The 14,467-nt window shown below is 45.4% G+C and overlaps 1 protein-coding gene across 2 annotated transcripts in view; it reads right to left on the bottom strand.

Annotated features, from left to right (window-relative positions):
• LOC138351627 (angiopoietin-2-like) overlaps positions 1-14,467 on the bottom strand; it is a 289,479-nt gene that overhangs the window by 119,205 nt on the left and 155,807 nt on the right. For both annotated transcript variants that reach the window (XM_069303625.1, XM_069303624.1), the window contains exon 6: positions 2,949-3,065. In XM_069303625.1, coding sequence (XP_069159726.1) covers positions 2,949-3,065 — 117 coding nt within the window. The remainder of the gene's footprint in view (positions 1-2,948; positions 3,066-14,467) is intronic.

Genomic DNA, 14,467 nt, shown 5'->3' with positions numbered 1-14,467 from the left:
GTTCTGGCTATTAGGTACGACATATATATATATATATATATATAATATATATATATATATATATATATATATATATATATATATATATATATATATATATATATATATATATATATATATATATATATATATATCCATTTACGCTCGAGATGACTATCGAGAGTCGCACATGGGCAATCGGGAAGAGGAGGAAGACGCGAGAACGTGACCAGTCACCACACGACTCAGACGCCTTTAGTAGCGTGCAACAGAGAGCTACGTTTCGATCGTTTCGACCGCTCTACTGGTTTCGCTCCCACAACCAGTAGAGCGGTGCCACGTCATTTGGCACATCTAGCCGTGTCCCAGAGTTAGTATATCTGCAATTCTATAGTTAGCGCCCCTCAAGCAGCTGCTGGAGGACGAAGGATTGCACAGTTCTCTACATCAACGGACACGCGGCTCGGCAACTATTATTTCCTGTTTGTTACCATGTGGCCACAGTTAACATTTAGGCTAGTTGTCGTTATGCCGTATATAAATTAACAAAATCCCGTACGTGTCTTTAGAAGTTTTATGATCTAAATATGCGATTATATTCATTATTTATGCAGAAGAAATTTACAGTGCTTGAACATAAATTGCACAGATATTTGCAGGAGGTTTCTACAATGATCATCATACCTTTAAGGAAGATTTACTTAATTTAGGATGTACTTGTAGTTTGTTATGTAGAAGATTTCTACAATGAAATTGCCTTCCAGCTGCGAGTCGACGTCAAGGGAAGTGCTAGGCTTCCCCATCCTCACGTGCAACAATTTGCCCTATGCAACACGTCATCGGTGGAACGTGGCAACTGATTACACCTCTCTAGTTTTACAGCTAAGCTGTTCATGTTTACTCGTAGTAATAACTCCGTAGTTGTATTAGTGATCTCCCGAGATCAATTATACTAACCCATTGATTTACCACATACTCTACTATTCTATCCAGTAGTATATTGAGGTGCATTTACCTCTAATTAATATTATATAATCAACCTTATTTACTTTCATAATTTATTTACTCTGGTGAGGAACCAGCACCAGAATAATGCTAGGGATGCATTAATCTTTTAGCATGTAACCTCCAAATTTTGTGCAGGTTAATTTGTCTCCCTTTACGTAAGAAATACAGTTTCACTAAGATCCATAGGACACTAGTTCTTGGTATCTGTTTCATCCATTGTCTCATTGTGTTTTCCACTTTTTCTCAAAAAGTGATGGTCCTTCACAGCTATCGAAATGTTTTATTTTAATTACAAATTATTGGAGTCAGATTTTCCCACACGAGGGGTGTAGCCAGCCCGTGTGCGCCGCCTTGCTCCCAGTGCTACTGCACCTCACCCAGCCGCTCGTTCTGTCTTCTTCTCATCCTCTCTGTCTCTCGCCTTGTTTCTCTGTTTCTTCCTGTCTGTCTCTGCCTCACTTTCTCTGTTTCTGCTTCACTTTCTCTGTTTCTGCCTCTCTGTCTCGGTCTCTCTATCTCTGCCTCTCTGTTTCTGCCTCTGCCTCTCTCTCTCGGTCTCTGCCACTCTGCCTCTGTCTCTTCATCTCTGTCTCTCTGTCTCTGCCTCTATGTCTCTGCCTCTCTGTCTCTTCCCCTCTGTCTCTGCCCCTCTGTCTCTGCCCCTCTGTCTCTACCTCTATGTCTCTGCCTCTACATCTCTGTCTCTGCCCCTCTGTCTCTACCTCTATGTCTCAGTCTTTGCCTCTGCCCCTCTGTCTCTCTGTCTCTGTCTCTGCCCCTCTGTCTCTGCCTCTCTGTCTCTGCCTCTTCATCTCTGTCTCTGCCCCTCTGTCTCTGCCTCTCTGTCTCTTCATCTCTATCTCTGCCTCTCTCCTCTCTTTCTTCTCATTCCTCTTCTCTCTCTCTCTCTCTCTCCTTCTGTATCTCTCCCTTTGTTTCTCACCTCTCTCTTTCTGTCTGCCTCTCCATCTCTCCCCTTTTCTCCCTGTCTGTCAATATTTTTCTAAATTAAATAAATAAAATCAGTCTCCGTGGTGTACTGGTAAGACACTCGCCTGGCGTTCCGCGAGCGCTATGTCATGGGTTCGTATCCTGGCCGGGGAGGATTTACTGGGCGCAATTCCTTAACTGTAGCTTCAGTTTAACGCAACAGTAAAAATGTGTACTTGGATGAAAAAAACGATTCTTTGCGGCAGGGGATCGTATTCCAGGGCAACCCGTTCTCGCAAATTCGTAAAGTCAATATTGACTTATTAACTACGTGCATAGGTGATATACTAAACATAATAGATACCCTTAAAAAGATTCATAGAAAACACCGACCTTACCTAACCTTGTTAGTATCTTAAGATAAGAATCTTATTGCTTCGTAATTACAATTATTACTTAACCTATATCTATTATAGGTTAGGTAATAATTGTAATTACGAAGCAATAAGATGCTTATCTTAACATACTAAGTAGGTTAGGTAAAGTCGGTATTTTCTATGAATCTTTTTAAGGGTATCTATTATGTTAAGTATGTCACCTATGCACATATTTAATAAGTCAATATTGACTTATTAAATTTGCGAGAACGGGTTGCCAGGGACCTGCCCGAAACGCTACGCGTACTAGTGGCTGTACAAGAATGTAACAACTCTTGTATATATCTCAAAAAGAAAAAAAAGAAAATAAATAAATGCAGTAAATGTAATTATACCTAATAATTCCAATAATTAATAATTAAAATCAACATTTTAAAAATCGTTGCTCTAAAACATTATATCATAACATTTAAAACACTTTTTATTAAAACATTATGACATCACGTTTATAATCGTATTTACCATTTCTCAAAACTTGTGTATGAAACATAATTTAAAACATGAATAAAACAATCAAATGTCGTTTTAAAAATATTTTGTAAAAGGGAAAATGGAAGGTGGGCAGCCAGTACCAGCCTCAGTATTTCCACTTACCTAACCAATACTCTGTGGAGGCGTTACCGAAGCCGGTCTTGTAGGCCTCCCAGTCTCTGGTGAAGTTCACCGCAGGAACAACATTATTGTCTCTCCGGAGTAACACCGTCCATCCTCCTGAAGAACAAGTCATTGTTAGGTTCACAATGACACATAACTCCTGAGAACTTTATGAAACACTTTGTTTATATTATTATCAGGAAAAACTCCATAACTTAAATTCCATAAAAATTCCATATGAAGAAGTGTGATTATTTCATCTCCTCCCAATTCTAACAATTACCAGTAATTTAGGAAATGTTAAATTTTCAAAATGGCACCTCTAATGTTACCAGTGTTTCCCATGGTGGGTGATAGTGGTGCTGGTAGTGTCACCATGGTGGGTGATAGTGGTGCTGGTAGTGTCACCATGGTGGGTGATAGTGGTGCTGGTAGTGTCACCATGGTGGGTGATAGTGGTGCTGGTAGTGTCACCATGGTGGGTGATAGTGGTGCTGGTAGTGTCACCATGGTGGGTGATAGTGGTGCTGGTAGTGTCACCATGGTGGGTGATAGTGGTGCTGGTAGTGTCACCATGGTGGGTGATAGTGGTGCTGGTAGTGTCACCATGGTGGGTGATAGTGGTGCTGGTAGTGTCACCATGGTGGGTGATAGTGGTGCTGGTAGTGTCACCATGGTGGGTGATAGTGGTGCTGGTAGTGTCACCATGGTGGGTGATAGTGGTGCTGGTAGTGTCACCATGGTGGGTGATAGTGGTGCTGGTAGTGTCACCATGGTGGGTGATAGTGGTGCTGGTAGTGTCACCATGGTGGGTGATAGTGGTGCTGGTAGTGTCACCATGGTGGGTGATAGTGGTGCTGGTAGTGTCACCATGGTGGGTGATAGTGGTGCTGGTAGTGTCACCATGGTGGGTGATAGTGGTGCTGGTAGTGTCACCATGGTGGGTGATAGTGGTGCTGGTAGTGTCACCATGGTGGGTGATAGTGGTGCTGGTAGTGTCACCATGGTGGGTGATAGTGGTGCTGGTAGTGTCACCATGGTGGGTGATAGTGGTGCTGGTAGTGTCACCATGGTGGGTGATAGTGGTGCTGGTAGTGTCACCATGGTGGGTGATAGTGGTGCTGGTAGTGTCACCATGGTGGGTGATAGTGGTGCTGGTAGTGTCACCATGGTGGGTGATAGTGGTGCTGGTAGTGTCACCATGGTGGGTGATAGTGGTGCTGGTAGTGTCACCATGGTGGGTGATAGTGGTGCTGGTAGTGTCACCATGGTGGGTGATAGTGGTACTGGTAGTGTCACCATGGTGGGTGATAGTGGTGCTGGTAGTGTCACCATGGTGGGTGATAGTGGTGCTGGTAGTGTCACCATGGTGGGTGATAGTGGTGCTGGTAGTGTCACCAGTGTTTCCCATGGTGGGTGATAGTGGTGCTGGTAGTGTCACCATGGTGGCGCTGGTAGTGTCACCAAGTCTATGTGGGTGGGGAAGAAGACAGGTTGACTAATTTAGCAGTTACCAGGGAGGATGATATTAAACAAACAGTGACACTCAAGCCAAACAAATCCCCTGGGCCAGACGAAGTGTTTGCCAGGGCATTTTTGCCCAAAACGCTGTGCGTATTAGTGGCTTTAGGTATTGTATTTATTAGCTCTATCTATAAATCCAACATTATGTTTGCAGCTCATTTTCTATGTATGTACTTTTACCTGTATAATTAATTCAATTGAAATGAATTGGATTGAATTGAATTGAATTAAGGAATGCAAAGAGGAGATTTGCGAGCTTTTCCATATTAAATAAATCATTAGAGTCAGGCAGAGTGCCAGAGTCTTGGAAGGTCCCAAATGTGGTTCCAATTTTCAAGCAAGGAGATAGACCACTTTCATCAAATTATCGGCCAATTAGCCTAACGTCTATTGTGGGAAAATTACTTGAATCGATAATTGTAAATACCATTCGTCCTCATCTTGAAAAGCATAAATAATAAAGGATTCACAACATGGTTTTACAGATTGCCGATCATGTTTACCAAATTTGCTATCAATTTATTCCAGCATATTTGAGGCAGTTGACAGTGATAAGGTTTGTGATGTTGTGTACCTTGACTTGAGCAAAGCTAGGACTAAAAAGAATATTCGAATGAAGATAACTGCAGAAGGCCTATTGGCCCAAACGAGGCGGCTCCTATTTATATCCACCCAATCCCATTCATATATATATATATATATATATATATATATATATATATATATATATATATATATATATATATATATTTGATTCATTTGCATTTGCATCCGCAGCATTTGAGCAGAGTTCCGTGCTGCGTTTCACTTACGAGACGGAAAAGGATGGGAAGCTGCCTTTTCTAGATGTAACAGTCATGGAAAAGGGCGGAGGTTTCCACACTGCAGTCTACACAAAGGAAACAAACATAGGAATGTGCCTAAATGCCAACAGCGACTGCCCTGACAGGTACAAGAGGAGTGTTGTTAACGCATACGTCGACCGTGCTCTCAGCCACAGCTCAGAATGGAAGCAAGTCGACGAAGAACTCTGTAGGGTAAGGCAGGTTCTAGTCAATAACGGTTTCTCCAATGGTTTCATCGAAGACATCATAAGAAGGAAAGTGAAAAGCCATGCAACCTCCGAAGAGACAACTAACACAACACCTATACCCCCTATTAGACTATTTTACAGGAACTTCTTTTCCACAGCTCATAAAACAGAGGAAAGGGTCCTGAAAGATATTGTTAATAGAAACGTTATCCCTACAGACAAAAATCAGAGGATACAACTGACGATTTACTATAAAACCAGAAAAACGGCCAGCCTACTCATGAGAAACTCTCCAGACACGAAACAGAACGCTTTAAAAGAGACTAACGTCGTCTATGCCTTCAAATGCCCACTTGGGGACTGTAAGCTCCAAAAAAACCAGTATATAGGCAAGACAACAACATCTCTTTCTAGGCGTTTAACGATGCATAAACAACAGGGCTCCATTAAGGAACATATAATCTCTTCCCATAACCAAACCATCGCCAGAGAAATCCTAGTAAACAACACAGAAATCATCGATAGGTACAGCGATAGCAGGCGGCTTGACGTTTGCGAGGCACTACACATCAAGAAGTCAACACCAGCAATCAACAGCCAATTATTGCACAACTATATTCTACCCACCTCAAGACTCCGCTCCAATATAGAAGCATCAAGAAATATGGACCAATAGGCTTTCTACAAACACTTCTATTCAATATCCATTGTTTCGTGTTCTGTCTTGTGTTGATACTTTTAATACCCTATTAATATCCTCTAATGCCACATCATCCTTCCCACCTCACTCAAATGTAATGCCACATCACCCTTCCCACCTCACTCAAATGTAGATATAAAATCAGGGAAACGCAAGTTCTAATCAGTTGTGTATTTGTGAAGTCTTTGAAAATGTAATAAGTTTTACGAAACGCGCCCGTGTCGCGTCAGGACTAGAAATAAAAATGAATTTTGGAGAAGTGATTTTTGATTTACCTCCAACAGTGAAGCATAATGTACGAAAGATTGAGAAAATTCGTGTTAGAATTATTAATCTTACTTTTTCGGTCATATTTAATAAAATATATATATATATATATATATATATATATATATATATATATATATATATATATATATATATATTTATATAAATATATATATATTGTGACGGTGTTCCCCCCCTTATAATTCTCCCACGCCTGCTGTAAGAGTCATGTCTACTTTTCCCAAGCGTTCTCTACGTTGCGGGCTACAATTTGATATATGGGAGAGAGTGGAGTGTTCTCGGAGAGCCGAGAAATTTGTGAAATAATAATATTTTGGCCTGTGGTTTAGGCCCTTTAGGGAGCCAAGATGGCGCTTGCCTCCCTGATCTCCCGCCAAAACCGTGTGACATCAGTGGCACCGGATTGGTCACCGACAGCAATGTGGCACCGGGAGCCAATGAAAACCTCCCGTGGCAAAAGTGACGTCACGAAGGAAGGGGGTCCGGCCCGCGAGCCGGGCTGGCGCCATCAGTCAGACACGACACGTCATAGAGGTCGGACGTGCGACGAGTGGTCCTGTCAGTTGGACAGTTGTCTCCCGCTCCCATGGATTTACGCGTCACCTGAAGTCCGCCAGTACTCTGAGAAGTCTTCCCTAGTTCATGTGTTGAACCAGAAGATGGAATTGACGGTTATTTGAGCAACAAGTGCTCCAGTCAGGTGCTGTGTAAGAAGCAGTGAAGCCGTGCAGTGACGTATGTGACGTCTGTGGCAATTCACCAGTTCATGACAGCGTAGTGGCAGACAGAGCCACTGGGTAGCTGAGGAAGGAGAGGACTATTTGGGGAAACCGGACGACTGTAGCTGAGACGTAGGCGACAGCTGTTGCTGGGAGAAGACGACGGCCAGGAGACCGACTCCAACCTTCAAGAAGTCAAGAAGGAGGACGGACCTGCAGTGAGGAGGCACGGAGACGACGCGCTAAACGGTGGGACGACGAGAGGCTCTGATAGGACACGACGACGTGTGTGTGGGGGCGTTCCTGACACGAGGACCAGGAGCTACATCTCGACTCTCATCGGAGGATAGGGTGAAGTAGGTGTTTCTAGTTCCCTCCCCATTCCCCTTTAGTTAGCTATATTATTCGGCTATATTATCTAGCCTGAGGATTTTATATGTCGTGAGCAAGTCTCACCCATGTCACGGTAAAGCACCAGTGTGCTAGACAGTACTATCAAGAGTACTTGTAATATTCATGTTGATTATTGGTGTGTACAGGCACCAGGAACAAGTGATAAATTTACTGTGTTGTGTATATCTTTCTATAGATTTTGATATGAACATATAGTGGTAAATTATATATAATATTATGCCAGTATTTGGAGGTTAGGCTGTGTGCCCAGAAACCATTTATTTTCCATGTATTGATATTTGATGTATTTACATTATATATGCTATGTTCATGCAGTGATTAGTCATTTGTGAGTACAGTGAATTATTGCGTTATCGCCCACGAGAGAAAGTACTGAAAACTCCAGTGTTAATATTTCATAATATATTGTTGGATGAATAACAGTGTAAGACCATTGCAGTGAGTCATTGTAGCATTGATTGTAGAAAAGACTGTTTGAGCCTGATTACAGTGTAACCAAGTGATACGTGCTATTGTAGCCAATATCGTGTGTGCGAGTTCATAGTAATATTGGAGAACTTAAAGAAACAGCGCGCGTGATTCTGATAACAAGCAAAGAGCTTCCGCGCGGGGGCCAGGCGATCAGCTGTTCTTGACACTTGATGAGGAGGGGAGGTGTTGCCACCTAGTGATCGCATACTATTCGTGGGAATTACCGGCCGCGTCAGGATCAGTTGATTTATTGATTATTGTTTGGCCTTGTGACATCTTTCATGCCTTTTAAGTAAAATACAAAACTATCTTTGTGTTTATATCATCCCCTCCATTGATCTTGTGGCTATATTATACCGGTAAGCACAGAGTGATAACAATAAGTACCTGCTTGATTCCTGATCTTTTGGAGTGTGACCTTGCCAAGGCTACCACTAATTCCACCAGTCCACTGATGGTGTTACTGGCCACCTAAAACACCAGTTGGCGACCTTGTGGTTAACCGTAGAGCCCGATTGTTGGGGAGGGCACACGACAGTCAAGTGAACGAGTTGTGTTCTCACTCTTTCTTAATAAGAGGCCGTTAAGATTGACTGGGAGACTCTCCTGGCGTGCAGTGGCGCCGTGAGGATCGAGTGAAGACCCGCAGGGCTACGGTGAGTGACCTTGAGCATAACTATTGCTCACCCCAGAGTAAGAATAGATTAGAATAGAGAGGTGAAACCCCAACATTTGGCGACCTTGCCAGGATCTCGATCGAAGTAAAGGTTGCAGTGGTGGTACTTGGCAGTGGTGTTAGAGATCAGGTGCAGGTTAACACTCGTAGCACAAGATGGAGGATGATAAAGTAGCGAGGTTTATTGACTCTAAAGACGAACAGGTGCTGGAAGAGTGCACCAAGGCACAGTTACAGGCAATAGTGGATCATTTCGGAATAAAGCTGAAATCTGCCAGAGTGGCAGAAAGAAGACTAGAGATAATGGCTCAGCTCAGGGCTCGAGAGGAAGCTTTGGGGGAGGAACGACCCCAAACACCTGCCAGTGTGGGTGAGCACCTGAGTATTGGTGGAAGCAGCAGGGGATCCAGCGGCAGCAGGCACAGCATTAAGCTGGAAATAATGAAGTTGCAGCTGGAAGCACAGCAGCTTAAAGAAGAGCGAGAAGCAGAAGCGCAGCTGAGGAGAGAAGAAGCACAGCAGCGCAAAGAAGAACAAGAGCGAGAAGCACAGCAGCGCAAGGAAGAGCGAGAAGCAGAAGCGCAGCTGAGGAGAGAAGAAGTACAGCAGCGCAAAGAAGAACAAGAGCGAGAAGCACAGCTGCGCAAAGAAGAACAGGAGCAAGAATCACAGATGAAGCGTGAGGAGCGAGAAGCACAGATGCAGCGTGAGGAACAAGAAGCACAGCTGCGCCGGGAAGAGCGAGAGCGAGAAGCAGAAGCACAGCTGAAGCGTGAGGAACGAGAAGCACAGCTACGCCGGGAAGAACACGAGCGAGAAGTTAGGCTGAGGCCAAGGGAAATAGAAGCCAACAAGGAGGTGGAGCTGAAGCGAGCTGAACTGGGACTAGGTGCCCCTGCCCCGCCGCAAATGGAAGACCGACGAGTGAGGGAACGAGACCTGCCGGTCTTTGTGCCTAGTGAAGCCGAAAGTTTCTTCGATCACTTTGAGAGAGTTGCTGCTATGAAGAGGTGGCCGAGGGCGGAGTGGGCGGAGTTGGTCCAAGGGAGGCTCACAGGTGAAGCTCGCCAAGCCTTCACTATGCTCGACTTCCAAGAATGCACTAACTACGATGCGGTAAAACGAGCTGCGCTCCGTTCTTTTAAGCTCACGCCAGAGTGTTACAGAAAGAGGTTTAGAGAATAACCCGGTCACCAGGAAAATCGTATGCGGAGACGGTGAGGCACATAGAAAGAAAGCTCCTTAAGTGGCAGGACTCTGAGGAAGCGGGGTCGGCCGAAGAGATCAAAGAACTAATGGCCATGGAAAAGTTTATGTCCGTGCTCTCTCCTGAGATCAGGATGAGGATAAAGGAGGCGGACATAAAGGACCTGAGGGCCGCAGCCGACCGAGCCGACATGTTAGAAGAAGCCCTACGTCCACGCCGAGAGGGACAGCACCGACCACCCGCATACGTCGGAAACGATAGGAGTTATAGAAGGACGGATGGATGGAGGACAGGAGCGAGTTCTCCCAAATCCCACCTCTCAAGTTGGGACACCCGAGGAACAAAAGGTGTTGTAGAGCCGATAGAGGAGAGCCAAGCTGAAAGCTCGGGAGTTGTTACTGCAACGAAGGAAACAACAAGCGGTGCGGGAAAGACACAGGGTGCGACGGTCTCTGGAGGCAGTGCTAAGGCGAGCGGTGGCGGATGGTCTCCGCCAAGGGGCCGCTGCTACAACTGCGGAATACCCGGACACGTCGCGCGGGAATGCATACGCCCTAAGCAGCGGGGACACATTGCTTTAGTGGTGTTCGAGGACCAGAGGGCCGAGGGAGTGCGGGATGAACCCGTGCTGAATGGGGAGAAGAAAGTTCACCCATTCATGTGTCAAGGAACCGTAAGGATGGGGGTCGCAGACCCCATCCCAGTGAAGATGCTAAGAGACACCGGGGATGACTTTACCCTGGTAAGTGAAACCCTGTTCCCCGAGGGTTACAAAAGTACCAGTGTGGGGGTGGCAAGTGTGACCACTGTGGGAGGCCCAGTGAGGATGCCCCTACACCAGGTAACTTTAAATTCCGAATATGGCTGCCAGACCCTAGTGGTGGGAGTCTGTACATCAATGCCCAAGATGGAGGCACAGGTCATCTTGGGGAATGACGCGTGTGGAGGATATGTCCTCCCGCATCTCGTGAAAGGCGAAGAGTGCCCAGAACAACACGAGGAGACAGGCGGAGTGTTGAACGTCTGTGGGGACGAGAAGGGAATCGCACCGGTGGCGATCCCAGTTTGTACGGTGACACCGAGACAACGCAAAGAACCAGGAGGTTGTGGATCTGATGGGGCTGAGGAGTCGACTGACAGCCTGGGAACAGATCACCTCTGCGTAGGACCCAGAGAACGAGCGGAGGGCGAAAGTAGCCCGAATGGTGAGTTGCAGGTGACCCTCACCAGTTCTCCAGGGGTAAACCGCGCTCGTCTCGGAGAGTTACAGCAGGAGGAGGTCCCCGAATTGGTTAGTAAGGCCGAAGGAGGACGTGTGGGTCCTGAGAAGGCTTACTTTCCATTTATCTGTATTATATATGCCATGCTATCTATGATGAAGGAACGATGGACACCAGGAGCGACCGTGGGAACGGTGAATAAATATGTCCAGAAGTTCAAAGAACGTCTCACTCGAGCGAAGGGACTGGCTAGGAAACTCCTGAAGAAGGTGCAACGTAAGATGTCGGAGTGGTACAACAGGAGAGCTGCGCAGAGGGATTTTCAGGTCGGAGCCCAAGTGATAGTTTTGTTTCCAGGTAAAGGTAAGGTGACCAAGTCGCGGTTCAAGGGACCATACCAGGTGATGCGACGGTTGAGTCCAGTGTCGTACGAGATTGGGAAGCCGGATGGACCCCGGAAGAAACAGGTGTGTCACGCAGACCGCCTGAGACCTTTCTTCACGGTGGAAGGAGGAGCCGCCAGGCAGGACGGAACGGAGTCCCAAGAACCCCAGCGGAAGACGGTTCTGTGTGTACAGGGGGACCGAGAACTCCCGGAGGAGGAAAGTAAGTGGTCCAGGGCGGACGGCACCCGTCTCACCGACACTGGGAGTCTGACAAGGATCGAGGTCAAGCACATCAAGGGGAAGGACAACGTGGTAGCGGATGCCCTATCCCGTATGCACTAACCGGACATGACTCTTATTTTAAGGGGAGGGGTATGTGACGGTGTTCCCCGCCTTATAATTCTCCCACGCCTGCAGTAAGAGTCATGTCTACTTTTCCCAAGCGTTCTCTACGTTGCAGGCTACAATTTGATATATGGGAGAGAGTGGAGTGTTCTCGGAGAGCCGAGAAATTTGTGAAATAGTAATATTTTGGCCTGTGGTTTAGGCCCTTTAGGGAGCCAAGATGGCGCTTGCCTCCCTGATCTCCCGCCAAAACCGTGTGACGTCAGTGGCACCGGATTGGTCACCGACAGCAATGTGGCACCGGGAGCCAATGAAAACCTCCCGTGGCAAAAGTGACGTCACGAAGGAAGGGGGTCCGGCCCGCGAGCCGGGCTGGCGCCATCAGTCAGACACGACACGTCATAGAGGTTGGACGTGCGACGAGTGGTCCTGTCAGTTGGACAGTTGTCTCCCGCTCCCGTGGATTTACGCGTCACCTGAAGTCCGCCAGTACTCTGAGAAGTCTTCCCTAGTTCATGTGTTGAACCAGAAGAGGGAATTGACGGTTATTTGAGCAACAAGTGCTCCAGTCAGGTGCTGTGCAAGAAGCAGTGAAGCCGTGCAGTGACGTATGTGACGTCTGTGGCAATTCACCAGTTCGTGACAGCGTAGTGGCAGACAGAGCCACTGGGTAGCTGAGGAAGGAGAGGACTATTTGGGGAAACCGGACGACTGTAGCTGAGACGTAGGCGACAGCTGTTGCTGGGAGAAGACGACGGCCAGGAGACCGACTCCAACCTTCAAGAAGTCAAGAAGGAGGAAGGACCTGCAGTGAGGAGGCACGGAGACGACGCGCTAAACGGTGGGACGACGAGAGGCTCTGATAGGACACGACGACGTGTGTGTGCGGGCGTTCCCGACACGAGGACCAGGAGCTACATCTCGACTCTCATCGGAGGATAGGGTGAAGTAGGTGTTTCTAGTTCCCTCCCTATTCCCCTTTAGTTAGCTATATTATTCGGCTATATTATCTGGCCTGAGGATTTTATATGTCGTGAGCAAGTCTCACCCATGTCACGGTAAAGCACCAGTGTGCTAGACAGTACTATCAAGAGTACTTGTAATATTCATGTTGATTATTGGTGTGTACAGGCACCAGGAACAAGTGATAAATTTACTGTGTTGTGTATATCTTTCTATAGATTTTGATATGAACATATAGTGGTAAATTATATATAATATTATGCTAGTATTTGGAGGTTAGGCTGTGTGCCCAGAAACCATTTATTTTCCATGTATTGATATTTGATGTATTTACATTATATATGCTATGTTCATGCAGTGATTAGTCATTTGTGAGTACAGTGAATTATTGCGTTATCGCCCACGAGAGAAAGTACTGAAAACTCCAGTGTTAATATTTCATAATATATTGTTGGATGAATAACAGTGTAAGACCATTGCAGTGAGTCATTGTAGCATTGATTGTAGAAAAGACTGTTTGAGCCTGATTACAGTGTAACCAAGTGATACGTGCTATTGTAGCCAATATCGTGTGTGCGAGTTCATAGTAATATTGGAGAACTTAAAGAAACAGCGCGTGTGATTCTGAAAACAAGCAAAGAGCTTCCGCGCGGGGGCCAGGCGATCAGCTGTTCTTGACACTTGATGAGGAGGGGAGGTGTTGCCACCTAGTGATCGCATACTATTCGTGGGAATTACCGGCCGCGTGAGGATCAGTTGATTTATTGATTATTGTTTGGCCTTGTGACATCTTTCATGCCTTTTAAGTAAAATACAAAACTATCTTTGTGTTTATATCATCCCCTCCATTGATCTTGTGGCTATATTATACCGGTAAGCACAGAGTGATAACAATAAGTACCTGCTTGATTCCTGATCTTTTGGAGTGTGACCTTGCCAAGGCTACCACTAATTCCACCAGTCCACTGATGGTGTTACTGGCCACCTAAAACACCAGTTGGCGACCTTGTGGTTAACCGTAGAGCCCGATTGTTGGGGAGGGCACACGACAGTCAAGTGAACGAGTTGTGTTCTCACTCTTTCTTAATAAGAGGCCGTTAAGATTGACTGGGAGACTCTCCTGGCGTGCAGTGGCGCCGTGAGGATCGAGTGAAGACCCGCAGGGCTACGGTGAGTGACCTTGAGCATAACTATTGCTCACCCCAGAGTAAGAATAGAGAGGTGAAACCCCAACAATATATATATATATATATATATATATATATATATATATATATATATATATATATATATATATATATATATATATATATATATATTTATATATATATATATATTATTAAATATGACCGAAAAGTAAGATTAATAATTCTAACACGAATTTTCTCAATCTTTCGTACATTTGTTTTCACTGTTGGAGGTAATTCAAAAATCAATTCTCCAAAATTCATTTTTATTTCTAGTCTGACGCGACACTTGAGCGCGTTTCGTAAAACTTATTACATTTTCAAAGACTTTACACATACACAACTGAATAGAACTTACATATCTCCGATTTGTTTATATCTATATT

The sequence above is a fragment of the Procambarus clarkii genome, chromosome 50 (assembly GCF_040958095.1).
Source record: "Procambarus clarkii isolate CNS0578487 chromosome 50, FALCON_Pclarkii_2.0, whole genome shotgun sequence".
Lineage (NCBI taxonomy): Eukaryota > Metazoa > Arthropoda > Malacostraca > Decapoda > Cambaridae > Procambarus > Procambarus clarkii.
The sequence above is the reverse complement of the archived record's forward strand: the minus strand, read 5'-3'. Positions and strand labels throughout refer to the sequence as shown.